The sequence below is a fragment of the Aspergillus foveolatus genome (assembly GCF_047715535.1).
Source record: "Aspergillus foveolatus strain CBS 279.81 unplaced genomic scaffold BDW70scaffold_1, whole genome shotgun sequence".
Classification (NCBI taxonomy): domain Eukaryota; kingdom Fungi; phylum Ascomycota; class Eurotiomycetes; order Eurotiales; family Aspergillaceae; genus Aspergillus; species Aspergillus foveolatus.
The window spans coordinates 437,967-454,214 of record NW_027396065.1 but is presented as its reverse complement, the minus strand read 5'-3'; the positions used below and the strand labels follow the sequence as shown (position 1 = coordinate 454,214).

Genomic DNA, 16,248 nt, shown 5'->3' with positions numbered 1-16,248 from the left:
GGTGCCTCTCAGGTCAATCTGGTGGTCCAGTTGTCTTGATATATTGACGCCTACAGAAAGGCTTAGTAGGAACTGAGTTTCCATATTACGCGAGACGCTTGTTGCATAGGTTAGCTATCTTTACCGAATGGCGACAAATAGCCCCTTTTAGGAGTCGAAACTTTAGTTCATATCCACAAGTCCTAGTGTGGCGATCAGACAAGTTTGTAGTTATAAGTGTCGCCTATTGCTGGGCGTCATTTCGCAAGTCCAAAGTGTACTTTTCTCTCCCTTTGTCATATTTGAAAAGGTAATTCTTGTTGATAATTTTGGCATTAATCTTCAATACCCACAAACATGTGAACAATAAAAACGCCGCCAACCGATGCACCCAAGATCCAACGCTTTCAGCAAGGAATGCCGCCATTAATAAAATCAATCCAGTCACCTTCCGTAACGCCAGCATGCTCTGAACCTGATCCCAAGGAACAGAACTAGTTACTGACGACCCGAGTAACACGAACCGCCCTTCATGCCCAAAGCCAAAGCAAGGCGCAACCTTCCGAGTCATGTCCGTAACAAGTAGTAAAAGTAATATGGACGGCCCGATCAAAGCCGACGGATACCAATGCGCGGTTTTGCCTTCTTCGACCCCGGCCCTGAGACCTTGCGAGTCTCGGAAACGGGCTTTTTCCACAGAGTCGGATTTGGAGAGGCCGACGATGGTGGGGGGAGGATGGTGATTGGATGAGCATGTCCAATGTGTTGGTGTGACTGAGGTATGGCCGGGTCGAGGTCAAGCTCCATAAGAGGACGTTGTGAAGAAGACGAATTTCTGAAAGGACGAAGCGGGTTTGGGTTTGCATCCTCGTAGATTTTCAAGTCAAAGTCGATGCCCGAAGGTTCTCCGCGCATAAGATTAGAATTAGGACCTCGGCTGAGAAGAGAGAGTTTGGGTGATTTCCGTTGAGGAGAGGAGTCTCGCTGCCGAATGTCACTGGGAGACGTTGAGTTTGCGGCAATGTTGCGCTCTGAGGCGGTCATGATGTTGCCCGACTTATCTAGCTGCATTTCCTCTGGTTCCATAGGAACAAAGGGGTCTATATCCATGGAGGATGGTGTAAGGACGGAAAGTGGGCGTTTCCCATAGGCATTTTTCCTAGGGCTGAGTAGCGGCGCAAATTTGACCGGGGATGGGGAGAGGGATGGGTCGTTTTCTTTGGATGCGCAGGATAAGACTTCGTTTTCGTCGTCGGAGAGAAATTCGTAATGTTGGTCTGGTTGGTCTGGTTGGTCTGGTTGATCATGGTGTGGTCGCGTGTTCTCTGAGTCCTGGGATTGAGGTCCACCGGTATCTTTCCGTGTGGATCTCTTCTTCATCATGACGGATTGCACCTTTGTTCTCACTTGAGAGCGTAGGGAGCGTGTTATTTCCTCCTCTTGTTCGAGGACCGCGGCCCCTGAATCCTCTCCTCGCATTTTTGCCTTCATTACTTCGGTTCGCATCTCAGCTGGGACAGGAGCGTGTATAGATGTCATTAGCTTGGCTTGCCGAGCAAACGCATCGTAGTTCTCCTGGAGCAGAGCACCAGCTGTCGCGTTTAGCGCCGAGTCCGGATTCGGAAATATAAGAAGGCAGGAAATAGTCTAGGAACATAAAAGGTCAACAGTCAGGAAGGCAACGACAATTTCCCCTGGCGCACGCTCACTTACAATTAATACATCCTTTAATGTCAACGTCGATTTCCAATCCCGCTTCAGAGTATCCACGCACACCGCACCCGTTGACTCCTCCACATTCGGATGCCATATCCGCGTTCTGAACGTAGCTTTTGGCGGACTCTTGGGATAATCTTCTGGCAACTTCAGATGTAATCGCCACAGACCTTGAGAGTATGGTGTACCCTGTGGGCCGGCCAGCAGAGTTGTAAGCTGAGTTATGTCGTCTGATTGCGCATCTTCAGGGGGAAAGAGGTAATTTGGGGGGAGTTCTTCATGCAGTGCTGCATGGTCGGCTGCGAGACGTCGCAGATTCGATACCTATTAAGATATGAGTAAGGATTGGACAAGGACGCACATATAATCAAACTTACCATCGTATTTAATCTCCGAATGTATACCTCTCCAAAAGATAAACGTGGATCCGCGTAATGAGGTATAGCAATAAATGAGATGGCTCTGATTAGCTCTGTTTACCTGTACAAATCCGATCTGCGCCAAAAAAAAAAAAGTCACCGGTTTCAAATCAATCCAATAATAATTTCGGGTACCAAGAGTGACGGGACCGGATTCTGAATACGACCGTTGTCGTCGAGGAGGTTTGAATCCGAATGCTTCGGGCGTTACTCAGTCCGACCGCCGGTTGTTGTTTTGGGCGTTGGATAGCAACGAGCATTGCTAGCGCGTGAGAGCTTCGTGCGCGTTCTTCACGTGACTTTCGCGCGACGCGTTTTGGGAATTGTAATTGATACGTTGGTATGCTCAGCTTGAATCCCATTAAGGCTTAGTCCCTCCACATTTAGCAGATGACGCTGTAGTATGGTTTATCTTGATTTCATGAACATTTACGTACTATGCCTGGACCATTCAGGTGGTTGAAATATTACTGGTATTATTAAAAATCTATATGCGCCGTTATCCTAGTATCTCCGGCAAAAATCAATAATATCGAAGAGAAAGGCTCCCAAAGATTAATACATGGCACTTCGTGGAGTGAGAGCACAACAAATTCGAAACCATATCCATATCCATATTCCTCGTTACATAAAGCCAGCTAACACCGATTCAGGAGAATATCTTCAGCTGGCTTTTTTGGCGTAGCTGGATGAGTTGTCGCCATTTTAGATGAAAGCGGCCAGAGCAGCTCCGGCTAAACCAACGCCGAGCAGAGGGTTAGCGGTGGGGAGCGCGAAAGCGCCGTTGTCCGAGTTTGTCTCCTCGGCGTCCTGATCGGTGGAGGTTGATGTAGCAGACTCGGTCGCCGTAGATGTGGACGTAGAGTCCCTGGTTGTACTTGAAGAGGATCGGGTGCTCGTAGAGCTGGTTGGGCTAGGGGAGGTTGCAAAGCTGGAGGAGCTAATAACCGGGGTTGATTGTTCGGGGGTGCTTCCGGTAGGAATGAGAGGCTGAGATGTTGTCGGGGTTGAGGTTTCAGTTGCAGTCTCGAGACCAGTAGTACCGGGAACAGTAGAGTCAATGGAGGTCTCAATGACAGTATCGGTGGGAGTCTCAATGGACGTCTCAGTAGCAGTAGTCTCTTGATTCTATAGGGCAGGTCAGACCGTATTGCTGACAATGTCAGGAAGTGAACTTACCACAGGCTCAGAAGAGAGCTGGGCAGCGGCGAGAGCCGAGAAGGCGAGGAGAATGAGCGAAGCACGCATTGTGATATTCTGGAGCGAACGACTAAATGCTAAGATGCTTCAATGACGAGGTTTAAAAAGGCAAAACCTGTTGGTTTCGTGATATCAGATCGTATGTGGGAAGACTGAGGAACCATCCTTGAGGCCGGGGATGGAGAGGGATTTTATATTCACCTCCTGCAGGGCAGGACATTGCGCAAGTGAAGGGGCAAGCCGCAAACGCCAGCCAGACTCCGCACGAAAATAGTAAACGGGGGCATCGTGCAAAACAAGCATCAGCGGCCGAGCCAACGATCGATCATCAGCCCTGTCCGCAACTCACCTCCCAGTGGCAATATCCACGGGAGCGGAGCGATGGATCAATGATGAATCTCGAACAGGACCCGCTTCTGGCATGATCCAGAGATTTCCCTCCTGGAATATCATTGCTCAGGTCGAAAAAATGAGTCTAGACTCCTTGATCTGAGTGGCTGACGCACGGTTTTGGCCCTGGCAGCCCAGTATTGCAATACAGCCACCGAAACAGGTAGAAGTTCGGCCATACTCAGGCGAGATCATCAAATCAGCGAACATCTGCAATAGCATATTCTTAGCAACGAATTCAACATATAGGGATACGTAGGTGATTCTACCGTGTCTGTCAGACAATCTCGGTCAGCTGAGCTGACCAGAGGCGAAAGATTGAGGTTGGCCTTGGAAGTTCGCCGAGGGGTTTGCGTATGCCTCTTCTATTTTTGGGTGGCTTCGCGGCCCATGCTGTCTGGGCGAGCAAATGACACCGAGACTGCTTTGCTTTTAGGCCACAACCATCTCCTCTTCACCTTCCTTTTCGAATTTTTGTATTCTTTTCATTCAGCCTCTGACTCTGCAAGAAACCGTGTCTCAGTCGGCAGAGTCCGCTGTTCTTTTGGTATCGTCTACAAACCGCCATTGGCTGCCCAACAATGATCGACCCGTTAAGCCTCGAAGAGTGAACTGTGCCGGTTTCTTTGCGTAAGGATCTTACGAGGGTGCTCAAGTCATATGAAGAGCGAAAGTTGACCCCGAGTAACGAGGTACATCGGAGTCAGTTGCTTCCAACTCTAGCCAGCAGTGGAAGCAGAGGAGTAGCCCACGTAGACCCTCGTTTCTCCAGAAATGGAATGATATGTTTCATGTATACGTAGCCCCTGCTATCCCGAGACATCTTAGGTCTAGGCCCGGAGCCGGCATACATTATCTACCAGAAGGCACAGCATAGGGGCAGCCAAGGTTAGCCATAGCAAGATCGTCAGTCAATGAAGCATTATATCCTTTTTTTGCTGGGCCTTTGTCCGTGGCTCGCGGAGCCTCGAAATTCGAGCTCGCGCAAGCAAGGGACTTGTGTGATATTTTTACAGAAACCATAGGCCGCTGGCAGCATTTCGCTTCGTATTGCTGCAGGACTAGGAGTGGGGAGTTCTCGGCTGTTATTCTGAATGACTGAATGCAAATGTGACTTGCTCCATACGTGATTATTCTCCGGTAAACTTGCTGTCTGCAATCGGGTTAATGCTAGCAATGCTCGAGCATCAAGAGCTTTTTCGAATGTCTACTCAGAATAGGACTCGATACATTTTCAGCCAGCTCTATTTTTGTGTGGCTGCCAGTACCCAGAAGGTCTACCCAGCCTACTTTAGCTGGAGGACACTATGGTGTGAGGTCTAGCCCTAGGCCTCGAAGCCGTCGTTAGTCCTACTACCCTAGGATGGGTAGACTGGTGGCTATGCCTCAGTGTACCTTGCAGTTAAGGGAGCGGATGTCACTGCTTGTTTTCACCCTGGCTTTCTTGTGGGTAGCAAAAGTGCAGACCTGGTACGCAACATAATTCAATGTTCACAGGTGAAAGACAAACAGATAAGCTCAGGACTGATGAGGGCTTGACAAGGTAGGTAATAATCGGAATATATAATCCGGCTGCCAATTTCTATACACATAACCCGGTTTTTATACATCTATGGCTACTCGACTTAACCCTTCAGCGGGGCATCAGTGCCACTGCGCAGCCAGTCTGCGAACTCCTTTCGTTTTGCCTTAATAAATCCAGTCAGCACTGAATCGGAACAGGACCGGGGGTCAAATGACACTGTCGACACACTGGAAGCACTCACCCTCACGTCCCAAAAGCTGTATCTCTCCTCCAACCTCGCATACGGATTCTCCGTGTCGCCCTTCTTCTCAACCTCCTTCGCCCACTCACTCCAGCTTACAGGCTTCAGTTTCTCTGCGCCGAAAATTAAGCCTGTTGAGACAATGAGGACCGAGACAAGGGCCTCTATCACGATGTCTTGTGGGAGAGCCGTAGAGGATGAGGATAGGTGGACATTGCTGTAGAGAACTGTGTGCTCGTGTGCGGAATAGCCACTAGATATTCGAAGAACATATAAGCATTGATTCATGCATCTCAAATAATAGACCTAGATTGGGGTGGTCTGAAATGATGGGTAGGTAGCGTACGCATGAGCGAGTAGGACGAGCCCAAAGATCGTAATAAGCCTCGTAATGAAACCCATATTTATCTCCGTGATGGCAAAGGGAAAGAAGTGGTAGTGAGGTTTTATGGGCCTAGAACCCTTGCCGGAGCATTCAAGTTTCGTTATGCTGTCGATGATCCCGATGGAACCTTTACGGCTGTTAATGATCATGAAACTAGACCTTTCGAGAAAGTCACGTGATATGTCTGCCCACCGCACGAAGAATGCTTTAAAGACTGCACGCCACAGTATCGAATACTTCCGATTGACATTACTCTCGAGCTAGGAACTTTCAGTATATAAAAGATAAGGACGGCAGGTCTTGATAGCTGCTTGCGCGTAATGGCAATAGCAATTGGTCTGCGACTCGAATGCCACCTCTATATATCTGTACATTTGATATATCAAATGCCACATGGACCTACAAAGTGCTACGAGCTCTAACATCGATAGCATGTCCTATAACCACGAGCAGGACAAAATCTAACTAGCAATATAGCAATCTCTCAACGCCAATAAACATCAGCTACGCGTCTACATTATTAAACCAGGAAAGAGCGCGGAGAAAGACATGAAAGTGCTTGTCGGGTATAATGTTGTTGATTTTAGTTCATAAGATAACCAGGATTGCCTGGCCACATTCTAGGCATTCAAGTTCATGACATAAATATTTTCCTTGATACCGGCAACGTCATCATCACTCAATTGACATTCATTATAATGGTCATTTCATTTACAGCTTCTGCATAGCAGCCTAGATGGGGTTTAGCATCATATGTAACGGGCGGAATTATCTATACTTACGACATCGGTAGACTGGACGTGGTCCTCGTCCTCCTCGATCTGGGCCTGGAGCTCGTCGATGGAGATCTTCTCATCCTCGACGACCATGTTGATCTGGAGCTTCTTGATACCGAAACCAACAGCGACGAACTTGGAGGCACCCCAGACGAGACCGTCTTTCTCGATAGCGCGAACGTTGGCCTCCATCTCCTGGAGATTAGTCTCATCATCTATGATCATGTTAGTAAGCTATGAGCCAAAACCAACAGGAATGCACTTACCCCAAGGCTTAACTTCGAGGGTGACAATGGACTTGGCGGCCGGCTTAGGGCCCTTGGCTTCCTTCTTCGCCTTGTATGCAGCAAGGTTGGCAGCGTGCTTCTTGGCAACCTCCTCATCCTCCTCCTCGTCACTGCTGCCAAAGAGATCCATGTCGTCATCATCCTCAGCAGCGGGCTTGTCCTTGGGGTTGGTGGGGAGCTCAGCACCCTCAGGGCCGTAGGCAGTAAACTCCTTAGAGGCATCACCGGGCAGGCTGCCGAACTCGGGCTCGTAAGAGGCAATGTGCTTGTACCAACGGGCAACGTTGGGGTACTTCTCAGCGTCAGGGGCGCTGGAGAAGGCCTTGAAGGTCACGACATCGGCCTGGGATGGAGAGGTGCTTTAAACGAGTCAGTCGAGCTTCAGCAAAAGAATGAATGTAAGCCAAAGGTGAGAGGCAACAAGAAAAAACGAGTCTTCCTAGTGATCAGAAACGCGATTTCTCGCAATTGTCGTGTAGTCATACAGCGGGGTCTTAAGCCGCCTCATAAACACGGACCAATCTGTTTTCATCATACAAGTAAAGAAAGCTCGCATAGGATAGGACAGTAATATCATGATAACTGTTTACGCAATCCGGGGGTTGGCAGTCTTACCCAACAACATAGCTGCGAGAGCCGAAAAAGGTGTTGGCAACTGAGGGGTAAAGGATTAGCAAGAAAATAGGATTAAAGAGAACACTGCGGACATACTGGTGAGGCCAGCGTCAGAAACGAAGTCGGTGAAACCCATTGTGAAATACGAGGGGATTATGAAGAGGGATGATTGTGGTGCTGAAGGGAGAGAGAATAAAAGAGAGAGAAGGAATAGGAGGGGAAAGGTGTTCTGAAGTAATTTTCGCCTGAGCCCCAGTGGTGAAATTTTTGGCGGCACGTTCGGCACGTGATTTTAGTAGCTAATGGAGCTTGGCTGCCCAGCGGCCCAGCAGATTCCCTGGATTCGAGCTTCCGCCACTCATCTTTTCGCCCTTCGCGGCCGAGGTGGAGCTTTCGAGAAGGCTCGCGTTGATTTCAATCGCTGGGTAGATAAAGGCTTCGACCAGCTTGACTACGACGCCGATTTGAAAGTTCAAGAAATTTAGCACGCTACATATCTTATTCGCTATTATGGCGTCAAGGCTGCAGTTGAGCCGTAGTCGATTGCTGCGCCCGTCAAACCTCACGTATACACCTTCAAACCGACTAGTGCGACCATGCCCATCTCTACGCATCCTCCCTCGCGCGCGGTTACCCTCACTATCAACGAATATTGCCGCCCCTCTATCCAGCTCTAGCACTAGAAACTATGCCAGTGGTCGACCGCACCCTCCCGGTGGGACGCATCGGATGAATCTGGGCGGCGAGCCGGAGAAGGCAGCATTGGAACAGTATGGCGTCGACCTGACGGCCAAAGCCAGAGCCGGCAAGTTGGACCCGGTCATCGGAAGAGACGCAGAGATTCATCGGACAATCCAAGTACTGTCGCGGCGGACCAAGAATAATCCTGTCCTCATCGGTGCCGCTGGTACTGGAAAAACCGCTGTTTTGGAAGGGTTGGCGCAAAGAATCGTGCAAGGAGATGTTCCGGAGAGCATCAAAGGCAAGCGCGTCATTGCTCTTGACCTTGGATCACTTATTGCTGGAGCCAAATTTAGAGGTGATTTTGAAGAACGATTGAAGTCTGTCCTCAAAGAAGTTGAGGAAGCTCAAGGCGGCGTCATCCTGTTCATTGACGAACTTCACACTCTGCTCGGACTTGGGAAAGCGGAGGGAAGTATCGATGCGAGCAATCTGCTGAAGCCAGCACTCTCGCGGGGTGAATTACAATGCTGTGGTGCCACCACGTTGAACGAATACCGATTGATTGAAAAAGACGTTGCTTTGGCAAGGCGGTTCCAGCCTATTCTAGTCGGCGAGCCTTCTGTTGCCGCCACCATCTCGATTCTACGTGGTATCAAGGACAAATACGAGGTACACCATGGTGTACGTATTACGGATGGTGCCTTGGTTGCTGCTGCAACTTATAGCAACCGGTACATTACCGACCGCTTTCTGCCTGATAAGGCCATCGACCTAGTAGATGAAGCCGCGTCTGCTTTGCGTCTGCAACAGGAGTCTAAGCCGGATATTATCCGAGAGTTGGACCGTGATATCACCACCATCCAAATTGAGCTCGAATCTCTTCGCAAAGAAACAGACATCAGCAGTCGCGAGAGACGCGAGAAACTTGAAGAAGACCTGAAAGCTAAACAGGAGGAATCGAGAAAACTGACAGAAATTTGGGAAAAGGAGAAGGCGGAAATCGAGAGTCTCAAACGTACTAAAGAAGAGCTAGAACGCGCCCGGTTTGAACTGGAGCAAGCGCAAAGAGAAGGAAACTTCGCTAAGGCAGGAGAACTACGGTACTCCAAGATCCCATCCCTTGAAGCAAAACTGCCAAAAGAAGGAGATGAGCAAAAGGATCCACAGTCAACTCTCATCCATGACTCGGTCACCGCTGATGACATTGGTGCTGTTGTTTCACGAACAACTGGTATCCCAGTCAGCAAGCTGATGGCTGGAGAAGTTGAGAAACTGATACACATGGAAGATACCCTTCGGCGGTCTGTTCGCGGTCAGGACGAAGCGCTGTCGGCTGTCGCTAATGCAGTCCGTATGCAAAGAGCAGGACTCAGTGGCGAAAACCGGCCGCTCGCGTCTTTCATGTTTCTTGGTCCTACCGGTGTTGGTAAGACTGAGCTTTGCAAGAAAATGGCCGAGTTCCTTTTCTCGACGGAGACCGCCGTTGTACGATTCGACATGAGCGAGTTTCAAGAGAAACATACCATCAGCCGCCTAATTGGGTCCCCTGCTGGATATGTCGGCTACGACGACGCTGGTCAGCTTACTGAAGCTGTCAGACGGAAGCCGTATGCTGTTCTTTTGTTTGACGAATTCGAAAAGGCTCATCGGGATATCTCCGCTCTATTGCTTCAGGTTCTGGATGAAGGCTTCCTCACAGACGCGCAGGGTCACAAAGTCGATTTTCGGAATACTCTTATTGTTCTTACGTCTAACCTTGGCGCCGATATTCTTATTGGCGCTGATCCCATTTATTCGTCCAAGGCCTCGACTGATGGGGAAATCACTCCAGAGCTTAAGAAGGCCGTCATGGATGTCGTTCAGCAAGCCTATCCGCCTGAGTTTCTCAACCGCATCGATGAATTCATTATTTTCAAGAGACTTTCACGGGAGGCTCTGAGGGATATTGTTGATATCAGAATCAAAGAGCTTCAGTCAAGATTGGATGACCGGCGTATGACCCTTCAAGTTGACGATGAGATCAAGGACTGGCTCTGCGAAAAGGGCTACGACCCTAAGTTCGGTGCCCGGCCGCTTAACCGCTTGATATCGAAAGAAATTGGCAACCGTCTGGCCGATAAAATCATCCGTGGCGAGGTCACATCCGGACAGACCGCTCGTGTCGCATTCAATGCCAATGAAGATGGGCTTGAAGTTACAGCGGTCGCCCAGGGCGAAGGACAAGCTTAAATTTTCTTTTTTGTCTTGGAGTTTGGCGAACTCGGATTTTCTCTTTTATGGACCTGGTTTATGGTATAGCATAGATGGATGGCCTGGGATTAGACATTTGCCTTATGTGCAAACTTGTATTAAACTTGTATTTCTAGTTTCTCCTCTCCTGTATATGTACTCACTCTGAACATCTCCCAGCTTACGATGTTAATGAACTTAGTTAATACCTACCCAAGGTCAGCTCGAACGAAAATTGAAATGGTCTACTAGCTAGCGCAGCAAGTTCTCCAGTAAGAAAGGTTCTTATAGAAGCATTGGGCGTATGTGGGAATTTTGACAGATAATGACTGTTCATCCTATCTATTATGGATAGAGCTCAGAGTATATACAGCCTTTCGGCAATGACTCAAGTAGTGGCTTGCTACACCTGGTTGGCCGTCGAAAGACAGTATGATCAAGATCAAAGATGACCGGAAAGAGTTATTCAGCCTGACTGTCTGAACTCATTTTGACGTTCTCAAGCCATCTGCTATATGAACCAAGTGTGCCTTCATAATGCTGAATGACACCCTTTTTTTTTAAAACCCTTTTAGTACGGGGCAAAGTGGAACAGTAAACGACAGATCATTCCCAGCTTGCCCCGGAGGTGCTGCGAACCGGTCCAACTCAAGCATGCCATTCTGACAGACTCGAACTACTAGGAAAGAGTGTTTATATGGAACAGGTGAGCTATACGACCGGCTGCATCAAAGCCTTTACTAACCAACCCAAGGCTGCCCTGGCAGTGTATCTTTGCACGAACGGAAAATTGGTTGGACCATACATTCTTAAGATGAGCTTCAAACGAATTGATAACAGCTTATCCCCCAAGAAAGCGCTGAAACTGGCTGAAACTGGCGTCGTCGACAAGATCTCAGTCTAGTCAAATCTTCTCCATGACAACGTCTCTCTGGTATGACCACAGCCACGATTGACGCCCGTTAGTCCAGGACTCTAATTTGTTCATAGGGCCAAAAGTGCAGGACGGTGTATAGGACTTAGTCTTCTCTCTTTCTCTTTTTCAGTTTTCTTAGCTAAATTGATATCAAGGTCTAGAAGGACGAATTGGCGAAGAAGTTTCTGGGTCTATACATCGGTAGCTCGCGAAGAAAGAATGTTAGGAGTGTCGTTTACTATGTCAACGAGTAGATCGCCAAGTGCATTAAATTGTCTAAAGAACTAGGAGTAACTTCGACGAGCATCAACTATAAATACACACTGATCCAAACGATCTCAATATTGATCCGATTGCATAGCGGGGTGGTACAAAGGGAGACACCTTGCACCTCTGGGCCTATGAGATATCCGACAAGGAGGATGCTGGATGGATTTTCTGACAGGGCGGATGAAGTGCCAAATATATATATTGGTCAATATGGCGCGGAAAGGTAATGGCGGTAAATATTTCTTTTCCTTGTCCTCTATTTTTACTTTGTAAAGAAAATATAATTATAGACAGAGATATGTCAGCGTTTCAGGTTCATGAACGGCAAAGGCTTGCAATCTATATGTGACGCTGATTTTTGATCGAGAAAGGGCAGACAGAGGTTGTATCATGAAGTCCTATATACACATGAACCTGATTCTCAATCACACTACTCAAACGCCTGGTAATAAATAGCCAAGGGACAGCTGGGAAATAGAAGGTCAAGGGAGGATGCAAGCAACTAAAGCTTGACACTCTTGACCAGGTTCTTCTTAATACCGGTAAGTTCACCGGCGTAGCCACCACGGCCCTCACCACCCTTGTAAACCTGGCGAACGCTACGAAGCTTCTTTTTCTTGTCCTCAAAGCGCATCCTCTTCTTGACACGTGGGTTGCGGTTGAGCTTGTTACGCTTAGGTGCAAGACCCTTGTTCTTCTCGATCTGGTACGTGATGGCACGTTTCCCGTCGGGACCAATCTCTTCTTGAATCTCGACATGACCTCCCTCACGAGCGGCTTGGGCTTGGGCTTCCGCGAAGGCTTTCTTATCCGCTTTGCGCTTGTTGGTGCGGGCCGCAACCATGTCGTAGTAGTCATCATCCGATTCGCCGTCGCCGCCCTTCCTGAGCTCCTGAGCGACCCGGTGGTCTTCATCGTCACTGTCTCCGCCAAGCTCCTCAGCGCCCTGGGCCTTTGACCTACCACGCTTCTCGGCCTCCGCGTTCAAGCGAGCCTGACGATCCCGCAGGCGCTCACGGTAAGGAATATCCGCGTCACCGCCCGCATCGCGGCCAGCTGCGGTTCGCTTGTTGGACTTCTGTGCAATCTGGGAGGTGTAGAAGCGGAGGGAGCGTTTCTGTTTGGCCTTCTCTTCGGCTTCTTTGGCGGTGAGGGCGTCCTCGTCACCAAAGTCCGAATCGTCCGCGTCTTTTGTCGGGGCCTGTGTTCTCTGGCTGGCACGTTTCCGGATTGGTTCTGTAACAAGTTTCGATAAGCCTGCGAGGTTTGCTTCTGTCTCTTCGAGTTTCCTCGCTCTCTGGGCTTCCGCTTCCGCCCTTGCTGCTTCGGCGATGCGTTGGGCCTTGGAAGGTTTCTTCTTATTCTTTTCCTTGGGCAACTTGAGTTCCTTGTCCATTGTTGCATCGTCGTCGTCATCGGGAACATCAACGTCCATATCACTCTCAATGTCTTCCTCAACCTCTTCCCGAGATTTGCTCTCAACCTCAGCGAGGTCCTTGACGGTTTCCCAGAGCTTCCGAAACTTCACGAGGCAGTTCATGACCGGATGCGAGCGTAATTGAGCGGGAGATAATGCAGTGAGGTTGTCGGAAGTCTCATTGGCGGAGGTTAGAAGCATAAAGTACATGCTGATTGCACCTAGATAGGCTGACAAAGCGCGATGCTTGATGATGGCAACGGGGGCATGGTCCGCATCTTCGGTAACGGTAGAAGTTTTAGCGGCATTTGTGAGAGCATGATATGTAGGTTGAAGGTCGATGAAGTCCTTCGACAGAGGTTCAAACTCGGGGTATCTTGACTTTAGTATTTTCAGCTTTTCCTCTGTGCTCATATCGTCTGTGATTTCCAGCTGCGGCAAGACCTCGGTCATGGTTCCAGTGTCATCCTTAGCATCCTCTTTGCCGGACTCGATCCATTCGGTCTCGTCGAAACCAAAGTCCTCTTCGTTGATTTCCCTTAGATGCTTCTGCTGTAATCTTTTCGCTTCCTCTTCCTCCTCAAGAGCATCGGCTTCCGTTTCGATTTGATCAGCGTGGTAGAAATCTTTCTTGGATGAGCCCCAAGCGGCAAGACCCTCTTCCTCCTCCTCTGATCCCAGGCTTCCACTCCGCTTCCTCTTGGATTTTGATGAGAATTGCTCTAAATCATTGTCGTCATAATCGGCCTCATCTCCTTCGTCATCATCCCCGTCGTCCTCATCCTCCAGGTCTTCGTCCTCGTCGACGGACTCGTAGCTCAGGACCTCCTCGTCTGATAATTGGAGTGCTTCCTCTGAACAGCAGCTGAGTTAGTAACAGCGCTCAACACAAGATAAAGAACCGGGCACCACAGCATACCATCCTCTGCGAGCTTGCGTCGTCTCTTTGCTTCTGGCGCTTCGTCCAGCAAAATCTGGTCTCGACCAGCCTGGAATTCATCCTCAGAATCATCAAATCTCTCCTCAATGTCGAATCTATAGGGCTCTTCTTTGTCGGTATTTTTGGCCGCTGGACGACCGCCGGCCTTTCTTTTCTTACCCATGACTGATTTGGGAAGTTGTGATAATTCTGTTCGAGCTTCGGCTTCTTCAATCCAAAAAATCGATAAACTCCGCGATAAATTTTTGGGTGGGACCTTCACCGCCCTCGAGGCTTTAGTCTCGAAGAGGGGAGAAGCACATGTTTTGGTACAATACGATTTGTAACCATAAATACAAGATTCAAGAGATCGTCGCACTGCGATATGGTAAATTATCCGTCACAGTCTCCGCGGAGTGCGCTCCTTCTTCATCCTCTGCGGAAAGATTAAAGAACGGAAGCTACGACTGATACAGCACGCAACAGGGCCTTCGTCCTTTTATCATTTCCCTTTCTCTTCCCTTCTCTCTTCTCCTTCTCCCCTCATGCATCCATCCTTACCCTCTATCATTTACGACGCTTCCCCCACGGCCTTGGGGATTTCAGCTGTCTTCGGTGCACTCTTCTTCTATACACTCGTCAAAATGTTCGGCTTTATAACTCGTGAGAACCAGTTTGTTGTGGAGGGCCGGGTGAGTCTCATTGTGGCGTCTGTCGTCTCCGATTTGGGCATTACTAACAAGTTGAGTTTGCAGACCGCGGTGATCACCGGTGGCTCGGAGGGTATGGGCAAGGCCGTTGCCTGCCAGCTCGCCCAGAAAGGAGCCAATATTGTCGTTGTCGCTCGGACAGTTCAGAAGCTCGAGGAGGCCATTGAAGCCATCAAGGTACGCTCACCTTGAACATTTCTATATACATTTGATTAATGTTTCTACTAGAATTCCGCTGCCAATGTCAACAAGCAGAGGTTTCACTATATCAGTGCTGACCTCACGAAACCCGAAGAATGCGAACGCATTATGAGCGAAGTCACCGAGTGGAATGACGGCATGCCCCCTGACATTGTTTGGTGCTGCGCTGGATATTGCACTCCTGGATACTTCGTCGAGACATCCGTCCAGACGCTCAAGGACCAAATGGATACCGTTTACTGGACTGCGGCAAACACAGCACACGCAATCCTGAGGAAGTGGCTTGTTCCCATCAACCCCAGCCACCAGCGGCCATTGCCTCGACGACACCTCATCTTTACTTGTTCTACCCTCGCCTTCGTGCCCATTGCTGGGTATGCTCCATACTCCCCTGCCAAGGCTGCCATGCGTGCCCTTTCAGATACGCTGTGCCAGGAGATTGAAGTATACAACGGCTCTCGCGCCTCCAAAGAACGAGCCCGTGCAACTCCAGCCGACGTCAAGATTCATACGGTGTTCCCCATGGGTATTCTCAGCCCTGGATTTGATAACGAGCAACAGATTAAGCCTGCCCTTACAAAGCAGCTCGAGTCGGCCGACAAGCCTCAAACACCCAAGGATGTTGCTCGGATCGCCATCGAAGCCATTGAACGAGGCGAATACCTCATCACTACAATGTTCGTTGGCGACGTAATGAAGGGTGCTGCGCTTGGACCTAGCCCTCGAAATTCTTGGTTCCGGGATACGTGCACTGGTTGGTTGAGCAACTTACTATTCCTGGGGGTTGTTCCTGATCTTCGGAAGCAGGCATTCAACTGGGGGGCAAAGAATGGTGTTCCCAGCTCACCGTCGGCTTAGGTTAGCTTCGCTGAACTGATTTCATGAAAAGCGTTTTCCATTCGTTGTCTGGTGTACGGTAGATACCCTCGAGTGCCTTCAATGTTCATCCTTATTACTCTTGTACATCCTTACCTATCACCTAACGCCCTAGTTAAGCAGCACAGCAATTAAGTGACTACTTCATTGGCCTGCTTTTTCCATGATCTTTGCAATGCTCTTACGATGTCCATCATTCCAGGATATGCGCCGTAGATCGCTCTTCCATACGCTGTCTAACATTGACATGGATTTGGTAGAATAAGCTTTTGTCATTGCCCCAACCGCGTTTATTTCCTGGTGTCATTGAGGTCACAGTGATAAGTTCCAGTTTGCATTGTGATGCCGTTATTTTTCTTTTGGTTGTGTATAACTCAAAACTCCTGGAGTTGTGATGGAGATTTCTAAAACAGAAGTTTTCTTCAGGTACCCTATCAATTACAATTGCGGATGTAAGCACCGAACCTGTCTCTCCAAGATGTTGAGCTTTCTA

The 16,248-nt window shown here is 49.1% G+C and overlaps 8 protein-coding genes across 8 annotated transcripts; 3 read left to right on the top strand and 5 right to left on the bottom strand.

Annotated features, from left to right (window-relative positions):
- Window positions 1-363: 363 nt before the first annotated feature.
- BDW70DRAFT_2014 (putative ubiquitin conjugating enzyme E2) lies at window positions 364-2,420 on the bottom strand. The gene is made up of 3 exons (XM_073743493.1): window positions 2,073-2,420; window positions 1,693-2,019; window positions 364-1,626 (listed from the first exon to the last, which is right to left on the bottom strand). The coding sequence occupies exons 1-3, from the start codon at window positions 2,073-2,075 to the stop codon at window positions 589-591; spliced, it is 1,368 nt and encodes a 455-aa protein (XP_073601072.1). The 5' UTR covers window positions 2,076-2,420; the 3' UTR covers window positions 364-588.
- Window positions 2,421-2,564: 144 nt separating this feature from the next.
- Window positions 2,565-3,939, bottom strand: BDW70DRAFT_125683 (putative GPI anchored protein). The gene is made up of 2 exons (XM_073734931.1): window positions 3,294-3,939; window positions 2,565-3,242 (listed from the first exon to the last, which is right to left on the bottom strand). The coding sequence occupies exons 1-2, from the start codon at window positions 3,360-3,362 to the stop codon at window positions 2,820-2,822; spliced, it is 492 nt and encodes a 163-aa protein (XP_073601071.1). The 5' UTR covers window positions 3,363-3,939; the 3' UTR covers window positions 2,565-2,819.
- A 57-nt stretch (window positions 3,940-3,996) lies between these two features.
- On the top strand, window positions 3,997-4,604 carry BDW70DRAFT_125681 (uncharacterized protein). Its single transcript, XM_073734930.1, has one exon. The coding sequence runs from the start codon at window positions 4,095-4,097 to the stop codon at window positions 4,287-4,289; it is 195 nt and encodes a 64-aa protein (XP_073601070.1). The 5' UTR covers window positions 3,997-4,094; the 3' UTR covers window positions 4,290-4,604.
- On the bottom strand, window positions 4,605-5,966 carry BDW70DRAFT_125678 (membrane magnesium transporter family protein). Its single transcript, XM_073734929.1, has 3 exons — window positions 5,817-5,966; window positions 5,471-5,723; window positions 4,605-5,392 (listed from the first exon to the last, which is right to left on the bottom strand). Exons 1-3 carry the CDS (start codon window positions 5,870-5,872, stop codon window positions 5,330-5,332), a joined length of 372 nt encoding a protein of 123 aa, XP_073601069.1. The 5' UTR covers window positions 5,873-5,966; the 3' UTR covers window positions 4,605-5,329.
- A 454-nt stretch (window positions 5,967-6,420) lies between these two features.
- BDW70DRAFT_125673 (translation elongation factor 1 subunit beta) lies at window positions 6,421-7,751 on the bottom strand. The gene is made up of 5 exons (XM_073734928.1): window positions 7,630-7,751; window positions 7,534-7,573; window positions 6,898-7,277; window positions 6,638-6,846; window positions 6,421-6,587 (listed from the first exon to the last, which is right to left on the bottom strand). The coding sequence occupies exons 1-5, from the start codon at window positions 7,667-7,669 to the stop codon at window positions 6,567-6,569; spliced, it is 690 nt and encodes a 229-aa protein (XP_073601068.1). The 5' UTR covers window positions 7,670-7,751; the 3' UTR covers window positions 6,421-6,566.
- A 146-nt stretch (window positions 7,752-7,897) lies between these two features.
- On the top strand, window positions 7,898-10,676 carry hsp78 (chaperone ATPase HSP78). Its single transcript, XM_073734927.1, has one exon. The coding sequence runs from the start codon at window positions 8,044-8,046 to the stop codon at window positions 10,444-10,446; it is 2,403 nt and encodes an 800-aa protein (XP_073601067.1). The 5' UTR covers window positions 7,898-8,043; the 3' UTR covers window positions 10,447-10,676.
- Window positions 10,677-11,957: 1,281 nt separating this feature from the next.
- BDW70DRAFT_125671 (something about silencing 10 family protein) lies at window positions 11,958-14,159 on the bottom strand. Its single transcript, XM_073734926.1, has 2 exons — window positions 13,969-14,159; window positions 11,958-13,903 (listed from the first exon to the last, which is right to left on the bottom strand). Exons 1-2 carry the CDS (start codon window positions 14,150-14,152, stop codon window positions 12,135-12,137), a joined length of 1,953 nt encoding a protein of 650 aa, XP_073601066.1. The 5' UTR covers window positions 14,153-14,159; the 3' UTR covers window positions 11,958-12,134.
- Window positions 14,160-14,385: 226 nt separating this feature from the next.
- ksrA (3-dehydrosphinganine reductase) lies at window positions 14,386-15,895 on the top strand. Its single transcript, XM_073734925.1, has 3 exons — window positions 14,386-14,660; window positions 14,724-14,855; window positions 14,907-15,895. The coding sequence occupies exons 1-3, from the start codon at window positions 14,514-14,516 to the stop codon at window positions 15,735-15,737; spliced, it is 1,110 nt and encodes a 369-aa protein (XP_073601065.1). The 5' UTR covers window positions 14,386-14,513; the 3' UTR covers window positions 15,738-15,895.
- The last annotated feature ends 353 nt before the right edge of the window (window positions 15,896-16,248 follow it).